We start from the raw sequence: 12,073 nt of genomic DNA on the forward strand, positions 1-12,073 counted from the left end.
AAACTGTTGTTGTTTGCTGATGACGTGATCTATATATAACCCTAAAGACTACACCAAAAAGCTCTTAGCATAAATGAATATGTTAATAGTAAAGTTGCAGGATACAAAATCAATATACAAAAAATCAGCAGCATTTCTATACACTAACAACAAACTATCCAAAGAAGATATTAAGAAAACAATTCCTTCTACAGCAGCTACAAGCAAATAAGAATAAAGTTAACCAAAGAGGTGAAAAGACCCGTACACTGAAAACTACAAAATGTTGATGAAAGAAATTGAAGATGACACAAATAAATGGAAAGATATCCTGTGTTCATGGATTGGAAGAACATTGTTAAAATGTCCACATTACCCAAAGTGATCTAACACTTCAATGCAATCCCTTTCAAAATTCCAACATCATTTTTCATAGAAATAGAAGAAAAAAAATCCTAAAATTCCTATGGAACCATAATAAACCCTGAATAGCCATGGCAATCATAAGCAAAAAGGATCAAAGCTGGAGGCATCATGCTACCTAATTTCAAACTACACTATAAAGCTATAGTAATTATAACAGCATGGTAATGGCATAAAAATAGACATATCAACTAATGGAACAGAATAGAGTGCTCAGAAATAAACCCATACATGTATGGTCAACTGATTTTCAACAAAGGTGCTAAGTATACACCATGGGAAAAAAGTCTCATTAGATAAATGGTGCTGAGAAAACTGGATATCCACATGCAGAAGAATAAAATTGGATCCTTACCTAACACCATATATAAAACTTAACTCAAAATGGATTTTTTTTTTTTAAAAGAAACTTGGTCTTGCTCTGTCACCTAGGCTGGAGTGCAGTGGGCGTGACCATAGCTCACTGTAGCCTCAAACTCCTGGGCTTAAGTGATCCTCCCACCTTAGGCTCCCGAGTAGCAAGGATTGATTACAGAATGAGCCACCATATTTGGCCTTAAAATGATTTAAAGACATAAACCTAAGGCTTGAAATGGTAAAATTACTAGAATAAATAAAACACACGGGGAAAACTAAATAACATTGGTTTGGGCAAAGATTTTTTTGGATTTGATACCAAAAGCACAGGCAACAAAAACAAAAATAGACCAATGGGATTATATTAAACTAAAAAACTTCTGCACAGCAAAGAAGACAATTAACATAGTGAAGAGACAGCCTACAGATTGAGAGAAAATATTTGCAAACCCCAATCAATAAGAAGTAATATCCAAAATATATAAGAACCCCCTAAAACTTAATTGCAAAAAAATAAATAAACCCAATTGAAAAATAGGCACAGGACATAAATATACATTTCTTCAAAGACGACATACAAATGGCTAAGAGATACATGAAAAGATGCTCAACATCACTAATCATCAGGGAAAGGCAAATAAAACCATAATGAGATATCACCTCACACCTGTTAGAATGTCTATTATCAAAGAGACAAAAGATAAGTGTTGGTGGAGAAGTGGAGAAAAGGGAACCATTGTACATTATTGGTAAGAACTTAAATTAGTATATCCTTTATGGAAAACTGAATGGAGATTCTTCAAAACACTAAAAATAGAATTACCATATAATCCTGCAATCCTACTTCTGGGTATTTACCCAAAAGATTTGAAATCAGTTTCTCAAAGAGATGTCTGCATTCTGTTGTTCAATGCAGCATTATTCACATGGATGGAATTGGAGAACATTATGCTAAATGAAATAATCCAGGCACAGAAAGACAAATATCACATATTCTCACTTATATGTGGAATCTAAAACAATCAAACTCATAAAAGAAGAGTGTACAATGGTGGTTACCAGAGGCTGGGGCAACTACCCTTCTACTTTCTGTCTCTATGAATTTGACTACTCTAGGTATTCATACAAGTGGAATCATACAGTTATATTTGCCTTTTTGTGATTGGCTTATTTCACTCAGTATAATGTCCTCTAGATTCATTCATGTTGTGGCATGAAAACAACACCTATTTACTGTCTCACAGTTTCTGTAGGTTGGAAGTCTAGGCACGGCTCAGGTGGTGTGGGATGTTGATAGTTGGGGAGGTTGTGTACGGGTGGAGGCAAGGAGTATATGACAGCTATCTATACTGTCCACTCAATTTTGTTGTGAACCTACAACTGGTCTAAAAAATAAAATCTATTTTTAAAAAAGACTATATGACCTATAGTCTTCTCTACATTGAGCTGCTAAATGTAAAATCTTTTCCTTGATGATTTTTCCTCCCTTATGATCTTTCATGTTAGTATGACTTCCTAGGTATATCATCTTCAAGCTAACATTATCTAAACCCGGCAAATCTTATTTCTAAAAACTCCTCAGAAATAGTACTTTGGACAAAGGCAAATATCAATGCATTGGTATGAACTCTAGCCATTTATTCACTATGTCCTGTAGAAAGTACTACATCTTTTGAAAGAGTTATTAAAAATACAATAACCCTTGAGTTAACCTGGCTCCTTAAAATTAAAGGCAAGGGACTGAGAGATTGCGAGAGTTCCTTTCTATAAATTGAGAGTTGCATTTGCCATATTATTGGGAATATTCAATTATAATATAAAATACAGAAACCCAAGTAGATGGGTGAAATTCTTCAGATGTTAAAATCAGAGATAGAATTTAGAAACCTATAAGATATATTAAAGAGATAAAATAAGTATAGCATTTGCATATGAATATAAAAGAAAAAGGATGGACACTAAACATTCAAGATACATTATATATACATGAGGTAGCAAATATTCAAGATACACTGAATATATGTAAGGCACATGAAACACTATTCATGAAATCTTATTCTGCTACCTACTGGTGATACCAATTCTGGCTCCATGTATCCTCTACCCAAGAAAGGCAAATAAAAGCCACAGTAGCTCAGCAAGTGAATTGATGGACTACAGCTATGGCCAGGTACATTTGCTCTGACCTATCTCTAATAAAATGTGTGTCAGCTGTGCATCTGTTGGATCCCCTTGCCCAAACCTCATTTCTAGTCTTTGTAACCATACCATCAGCAAGGAATGCTGCCGTGGCAAAGAGAGAAAGATAAGACATGAACATTGCATAACCCAGGATTTTGGTGGTATGGTCCTTCTATCCACTCGTACTCTATTCTTCATGTTAATATAACCCCAACTCTTTCCCCTTGCCTCTTAGTGTGTGTTTTAAATTTACCTACTAAACTGTATGATTCAAGTATCTTAATTTGGTGTCAGCTTTTTTGTCCCATGATGTCTGGGGAAACCTGCCTGATAAGCGTATTAGGAGGCTACCTTTGCATCAAGGTAACTTGCTTCCTGATAATACCCAAATCATCCAAATTCAAAAGGTGTCAATATGAAACTCAGCCAAAAAGAAAAACCAATTCGTTGCTATTATGAAGATTAATTATAGATAGATATTAAAGATTGTAATCAAGACGGAACACCTGGAACTTCCAAGTTTTTCTAACTCACATCAAGTTCAAAATGGGAATATGGGAAATGCATAGTAAATTAATCATAAGTTATATTTAACCAATTTGTCATTTCTCAAAAAGTGCTTTCTATATCTACCCATGAAAAATATAGTTTGGAAACAAGGGGTTATGGGAACACAAGGAGTTACAATGAATTCAGCTTCTGGATTTACTACTGGCTCTCTGCCTGCTGTGGTTTGAATGTCCCCTCCAAAACTCATGTTGAAATTTAATTGCCATTGTAACAGTATTAACAGGTGGAGCCTTTAACAGATGGTTAAGCCATGAGGCCTCTGCCCTCATAGGTAGATTTAAATGCCTTTAAAAGGGGGGCTTTTGGGAATAGGTTCTCTGTCTTGCCTGCCCTTTCACCTTTCACCATGGGATGAAGGCCCTCAGCAGGTGCCGGTACCTTGATATTGGACTTCCCAGCATCCAGAACTGTGAGAAAGAAATTTCTCTTCTTTACAAATTACCCAGTCTGTGGTATTCTGTTATAGTATCACAAAATGGACTAAGATATTGCCTCTTCAAACTAAGCTAGCTAGCCATCCTTGACTTTACTTTAATCTTAACTTTCCTGCTTTTATTCTCCCTAAATTTTTCACCTAAAAATTATATTCAATATATTTTTATAAAAATATACTTTTTGGAACCAGATGTGGCACAAGTGTATGCATGTTATTTATAGATGACTATATATATGCATACATACAGACAAAACAAAGCAAAAAAAAAACTTCACTTTAAAAACTTTCCAACTATAGTACTACTTTTCAGAATATTCAATCATTCCACTTTTTAAAAGAGCTTTTCAATATAACCCTTCAAAATAGCTCTTATATATATCTTCCTAAGGACAGTAGTTTAGCTCACAAGCAAAAACAAATGTGAAAGCAAATATTAATGTACGTATAGATATACCAGTATATAGGTATTTGTATATACATGCATACTGTTCTAAATAAAAATAATAGAGCCAATTAATATTTATCAGATCAACCATATTTCATGTATTAAACTCTAGAAAACTATTATGAAGACAGCATCAAACTAGAAAATCAAGTTTTAAGGCAAGTTCTTTCACTAATTAAATGTATATGACCTTGGCCAACTTACATGAATTATCTACGCAGAATGTAATATGTGCCCAGTAAATATTTGTCAAAGGAATAAGCAAATGGATAGATGCATGTTGTTTAATAATGACAATCTACATGTCACATTTGGCAGGCTTCCAAATTAACCCGCCTGGGACAGGTCTTATGATTCCTAGCTTATACCCTGCCCCTGAGTAAAGAAACTTACTGTGACTTCCTCAAACTACTGACATCATTGCATCTTACCGCCCTAATGAACCTACTGACACTGAAAAGGACATTGACTTGTTTCTGAATCATGAAGTTTAACTGATTGTCTTAGTTGTACAACATCTTAGCCTGTATGTTGTAAACTGCAGCCAATGAATGTAACTTCTGTATTGTACCCTCCAATGAAAAAGGACGACTCTGAAAGGAGGAGTCTCTCTCCCTTTTCCTAAACTTTCTTATAAAAGCATTTCAACTTGTAACAGACTTTGGAACACGTCCAGCTTTGTTTGTGTGTCTTCACAGGTCAATCTTCATATTTCGCTTCCAATAAACCTTTATCAAAATATTTCTGCATCAACAGCCTTAATTTCAGTCAACAATACCAAAGAGCAGAAGTTCTCAAGAACTACACTTAACCTCTGAGACATGAACAACCTCCTTATCACATTCCAAAAGCCTCAATGCCATTCTTTCTTCTTAATATTACAGGAAAAAATATTCCTTGAAGAGACTCAGTTGATCACTTAAAATAAGGCAAATTTATAATCTAAAGAAATTTCAACCTAAGGAAAACACTTTTAAATGTGGCACTTTAGTTTCTCCTTTAGATCAAATACAATAAAACTTAAAATGAGAAATACATCAAACTAATAACATTGCAAATCTCTTAACACACAAACTTAATGCTGAACAATACTTATAAAAACTTTAACTACAGAGCGAACAGAAACATTTGCATTTTATCCCTTATCTGACATTCAGTGATGAAATGCAAAATGTTCCCTCTGTGAAAATGGCTTATGCATCTTATTCATGAAGATATAAAAGAAAATCAAAGTCTGTAATGTACAAATAAAAAGATCCAAGTTGCTACTCTGGCACCAGAAAGTCTCTTTTCAAAATGATTTAATAGAAACTTTTCTATAAAGAGTTTAGCAACACTTCTACCAATAAAAATCATCTCTCAGAGAGTTCTAAAGCAGTGATGCTGCTAGTTAAATGACAATAGAGTCAAAATAAAATTTATCTTAGTGGAGAAATGGTGTTCTTTATGAAACTATTGTAATTTCCAGTAACTTAGAAGGCTCTGAAAGAAATATGGGGGAAAAACTCTCGAATGACATTATCTCAGATATCTTTATCTTTACACAGATGCTGCAGTTTACAACAAAAGGAAATTGGTTTTCTCATTGAAAGTTTTAAGTAAATCATCCATTCTAATTATCTAGTTATATAGGGGAAAAAATACTTACCATACAAATGTGTGGTTTGCAAAGATTTAAACTTCTGTGTTTCTTTTATGAAAATCTGCAATCTTCTGTCTAGTCTTTTCCTTATATTTTCACACAAGCAATGATAAACTCTGTGATTATAAAAATATTTTCTGTGCCTTTGCTAATACTGTCCCCTCAGTCTAGAATGATAAGACAATTATAATGTGGTTTGATCTGATATCTACATTCTGAAATTCAGTTAAAAATACATTTTTAAAGACAATAGAACTAGGATGTCCAATTTCAGCTACAATATGTAAAGAACTTGGAAGTCATCATATCTGTCTTATAAGAAAAATCCCAAACAAACTGAAAATCAATGACTTTTCTGGGATTTATCAGAGAAATGAAGTCAGAGGGCAAACTGCCACCCTGAAATCTGGAGAGACAAGTGAATACAGAGAATCACTGTCAAGATATGCTTACTTGGAGCAGTAGCCACTAAAACCATAAATTGGTAGAAACAAAAGATAATTTTGACAAATTGCAGAAAATGTAAGCTAGCTTAAAAGAAAGTCCTAGGGGCTGCGGTCTTAGGGGACCCCACATTTTTTAAGATATTACCTTCAGAAATCCCACAAGGTTCTCACAGTAAACAGCCAAGAAAAATACTCTTGTTTCTGCTGGGGAGGGAGTGTGGGGTAATTAACCATACACTCAAAACATTCTCCATAACAAAGGTCAGTCTAGTCAGCGGGCAAGGGAAGACTTTACCAGAGTCTTATCCAACTTAAGGGAAGGGAAAATTTCCTAAACTCCAGCCAGCTTCCTCCTGTCTCTTCTAATGAGATGAATGAAGAGCTAAGAAACACTTGTGAAGGTCACAGGCAAGGGACATAATTCCACTGAAAGACTGAGACATACAGGATTACAAGGTGCTTCCTCTCCCCTCATACCTTACCACCACATCAGTAGGGATCCAGGATAATAGCAGTGGATCACAACTGAGAGAGCTGCAAGGCTCAAACTCTAAGCATGAGTTTTGGGGGACATTTAGAAAGCAACTCAAGTCCACATAAGAATTAAAAACACTGGTAAAGGTAATTACAAGGTAAAACATAAAAGTAAAATATGTATTTTATAGTAGATATAAAAGACAATACAAAATATACTTTTTGTTTGTAACTTTTTTTCTATCTGATTGAAAAATCAACTGCATAAGGCAATAATTATAAATTATTATGGGCATATAATATGTAAAGATGTAGTTTCTATGACAATAATGACACAAGAGAAGTGGGACAGAATACCACTATATAGGATTAGAGTTTTTGCATACTATTTTTCCCCCAGGGGGGTCAAATGGAGTGATTTTGAAAGCTTAATTAGTATTAACCCAAACTACATTGTCATAAATTAAGATGTTAACTGTAATTCCCAGGACTACCTCTAAGAAAATAACTCAAAAATACATAGTAAAAGAAACACCAAGGGAATTAATAGGATACATTAGAAAAATTTAAATGGCATACTAGAAACTATCTATCTAGTATCTATAAGATTCAGAAGGCAGTAAGGGAGAAATAGAAGGGGGAAAGGCACCAGACGTACAGAAAACAAACATTAATAGCAAAGTGGCATTTATGAAGACTACCTTATCAGTAATTACATTAAACACAAATGGAGTAAGCACTCTAGTTAAAAGCAGAGATTACCAGAAGGGATACTTTAAAAAACGCTCCAACTATGTACTGTCTATAAACACCACACGTTAAATTCAAAGACATAAACAGGTTGGAAGTAAAAGGTAAATTATTCAGCCATAAAAAGGAATAAAGTATTAAATCACCCTACAACACAGATGAACCTTGAAAACATTATGCTATGTGAAAAGAAAAAGCCAGACATAAAAGGCCATATATCGTATGATTCAATTTATACAAAATGTCCAAAAAGGGCAAATCCATAGAAACAGAAAGTAGATTAGTGGTTGCCAGGGAACAGGTGAGAGTAGGGAGTGGCTGCTAATGGGTAAGGGACTTCTTCTGGAGGTCAGAAAAATGTTCTGGAATTAGATAGTGGTGATGGTTGCACAACTTTGTGAATATACTAAAAATTAAATTTAAAAATGCACAAAGAATTTGAGTAAGTATTTCTCCAAAGAAGATACCCAAATTGTCAATAAACACATGAAAAGATTTAACATCACTAGTATTAGGAAACTGCAAATCAAAACCACAAGAGATACCACTTCATACACATTAGGAAGGCTATTATAAAAAAATACAAAGTAACAAGTGTTGGCAGGATGTGGAGAAATTGGAATCCTTTTGCACTGCTGGTGGGAATCTAAATTGTGCAATGGCTATGGAAAACTGTTTAATGGTTCTTCAAAAAGTTAAATTACCACATGATCCAGAAATTCTCTTTCTAGGAATGTATCCAAAAGAATTGAAAGCAAGGACTCAAACAGATATTTGTACATCAATGTTCATAGTACCATTACTCACAACCGACAAAAAGTGGGAACCACCCAAATGTCCATCAACAGATGAATGGATAAACAAAATGTCACACATATATACATGCAGCTATATACATATGTATGTTTGTGTGTGTATATATGTATGTGTGTATTGTACCTATAAAATGGAATATCATTCTGCTATAAAAATGAATAAAATTTTTTTAAGTAAAATTAAGTTGGAAGATTTTGCTATAATTGTTTAAGAAATGAAAAAGTATTTTAAATGCAAAAAGCTCATCCACCCCAGATGGGACACGAACCCACAATCCCTGGCTTAAGAGGCCAATGCCTTATCCATTAGGTGATTGGGGCTTCTGTGAACGACACACTTAAACAACGTATTCAATTTTGTTCTTCTTTAGCATACCATCGTCCCTTAAGTTTCTTTTTACTCTATCCTGGGAAACCACACCTAGCACACCAAGATGAGGGGCACGGCATACTAGAGTTGTAGTTCAGAGAACAAAAGCCTGCGATACACCTCCAAAGGCTTTATCCTCCAAATGGCACCAATACTCCAGGTGCAGAACGGGTACGCGCACGCTCTAAAAGGAATAAATTCTGATACATGCTACAAGATGGATGAACTTTGAAAATATTATAAATGAAATAAATCAGAACAAAAGACAAATATTGTATGATCCCACTTATATGAAGTAGCTACAATAGACAAATTCATAGACATAGAAGAATAGAAGGTAACAGGAACTGGGGAAATGGAGTCTGGGGAGTTATTATTTCATGGGTACAGGGTTCTTATTTGGGATGATGAAAAGTTCTGGAAATGGATGGTGGTGATGGCTAACACTGTGAATACTTAACGCCACTAAACTTACATTGAAAAATGATTCAAATGGTAAATAAACAAAAATTTTAAAAGAATAAACAAAAACCTGCAGAATAATCTTACTATTAATCAAAGAAATAAACTAAATGGGAATAAAGTATGTTCAAAGGATTATTTTCTGTGTCTGTGTCTTTGCTTTTTTTTTTTTTAATGTAAAAAGTTTATTTCAGTAACATTGTAAGGCAACAATTAATCCTCAACAAGTCAGCAAACCAGTGAAAGGAAATGAACAGACACAATCATTCCTCCTATGGCTTCCTGAGTCAGCAGGCTGGCTTGTGGCCCCCCTTGGTGCCTTGATCTTAAGGAATCCTATAATGCTTATCTGCTAAACTGTGGAAACAAACACTTCATGCAACAGTCATTCTTAGGTTAAACACAAAACAAACTACTTTGAAATCACAAGTCATCACACTTTCCCTGAATATACAGTACTGTGCTTGCTACTTAAATTCTATAGAAAATAATGCATGTTAGTTTGTTAGAGCTTGAAAAGACCCTTTTAGAAATGAGTTCTTCAAATGACCAAATATTCTTTTTAAAAAAAACCTAACAAGTTTAATCTCAGAGGCTATTGATATGACAGACTATTTATTAATAGAGCCATGAATACTGTGTGTAATTACTTGAACATTTCTGGCATTAAAACAACCTCCCAGCATATTAAGCATGCCCTGAAACTAGCAGGCATCTTGTTTCTGACTTTGTACAATATCAAAGCTTCATAACGCTAAAGTTATTATTTATTATCTATTAATAAAGAGTCATGAAAAGAATATCATTTGAGAGTATCAGTTGAAGTATGTTGTGCACAGTTCAACAAATTGTTTTGTTTCTCACTGTAATTTTTTCATTTAAGTAGACTTTTTCATCTAAATTTATAGTCCACTTAAATAACATTACAATAGAATTGGTTCTCCTCTATATACACCAAGAAAAAATGTACCAAGCCACTTCCTAGCATATAAAGAATCATTCTTGCCATGTCTTTGGAGCCTAGCAAAAAATGTCACGCAGATATTTCCTATCTCCCTTTTTGTGATTGTGACTGGAAAATATAAAAAGTTTTTACCAATGTGACAAGATTTTGTTTTTATTTCTTATATAACTCTGGAAGTATAGTTTCTATGATCTCCAAAATAAGTTTTCTTCCCAATATTCCAGAAGATATTTGTTTCCATATTTAAGAATTAAACATTCTACAAATATTACTAGGTAAGGCCAACTCTCCACATATTTTATTGTATGGCTTAGTACCAGATTTAATTGTTAGTTTTCCTAAATATAACTGTTTTCTGTAGATGTTCATGCTCTGGAATAGATCTTGTTTTCTATTAAAAATTTTTTAAATGTTTATGAGCATTTTATTTTTAAATATTCTTATAAAAAATCATCTTATTAACTTTCCTCTGAAAACAAATCCTTTAATTCATCTACAGGAAGACTGCTTTATTGTATCTCTGGCTAACAAAGTATGTATACATGGAAAGACAGTAGGAAAGTCAAAAGTATCAAAATTGCTATTGAAATATATTACTTAATTATGCTTCTGTTCTTAGAGGTATAACTTCCCATGAAAAAAGAAAAGAGAATGCCACTTCTCTACACTGGATTTAGTTTAGATTTTGATAAAATGTGATGTTACTCTCAGGAATTACATATGGTTTCAATGCTTTGAATATTAGGAGAACTAAAATACACTATATAATTTCAATTTAACTCAAAAAATATTACTAAAAATCAGATTGACTATAAAAAAAAACAAGAAAAATACATGAAGCAAAATAATGGGCAACAAAGAAAGTTTGGCTTAGATTCACTTTACTGAAATATTCAAAAGAATAATTTACGAAAGTGAAAAAGAATACTCCTTTATCCTTCAACTATGAAAATATCAACTTGCCCCCAAGAATATATATCATGTACACCTTAACCAATTCTCTTATATAACTAACATTGTTTGATGACTTTTATTCTTTTAGACTTTTAAGTAAAGCAGTAGTAGAACAATCAGGCAATATCTTAATAAGTAAAACAATATATGACGTTTAGAAAACTATAATTATTACTCCGTTGCTTCTGACCCTAGGAAGCTTATCCTGGTAATTTTTTAAATTATCGTGGTAATTTTCTTAATTTAAATGATGTTTTAAAGGCAAAAGAAACAATAAATATTCCCTTACCTTGTAAGATGGCAAGAAACACAAAATTCCTTGGCTCACAGTCTGGCACACAGATAATAAAAGTGCTCCCACCTCATCTTGGAACTCAAATGTTTCAGTATGCTGGAAGGTAGCACAGAGATTCCGACCCTTGGGACCTGACCCAATGGTACCAACCCAAACCTGGAATATAAATGTGTCAGTATTAGAGTTATGCTTAAACAAAAAAAAAAAGTTAATATTTAGTTGGAAGTATTTATATATTTGTAAAAAGATCAAGCAACAAGTTTAACAGACATTTACTTTGAAATTGTTTTAATTACCTTTAATTAATTGTATATAGATTTAGTTTATAAGTTTTGCTTTAGGCAGATAACTGAATTCTCTTAGAATGAAAGTTCCTTAAAAGCAAAAAGGGTTTTACTTATCTCTATGCTCAATAGCTTTGTAATATTAAGCATGTAACAAAGTTTTGAAATAGGGAGGGAGGGACAAAGAAGCAAATATTGCAAAATATTAACAATTGATGAATCTAGG

The 12,073-nt window shown here is 33.4% G+C and overlaps 1 protein-coding gene across 2 annotated transcripts in view; it reads right to left on the reverse strand.

Moving 5' to 3' along the window:
- The window catches only part of BRIP1 (BRCA1 interacting helicase 1), a 137,186-nt gene that overhangs the window by 59,535 nt on the left and 65,578 nt on the right, over window positions 1-12,073 (reverse strand). For both annotated transcript variants that reach the window (XM_045525599.1, XM_045525600.1), the window contains one exon: window positions 11,558-11,719. In XM_045525599.1, coding sequence (XP_045381555.1) covers window positions 11,558-11,719 — 162 coding nt within the window. The remainder of the gene's footprint in view (window positions 1-11,557; window positions 11,720-12,073) is intronic.

This window comes from Lemur catta, chromosome 15, assembly GCF_020740605.2.
Source record: "Lemur catta isolate mLemCat1 chromosome 15, mLemCat1.pri, whole genome shotgun sequence".
NCBI lineage: Eukaryota > Metazoa > Chordata > Mammalia > Primates > Lemuridae > Lemur > Lemur catta.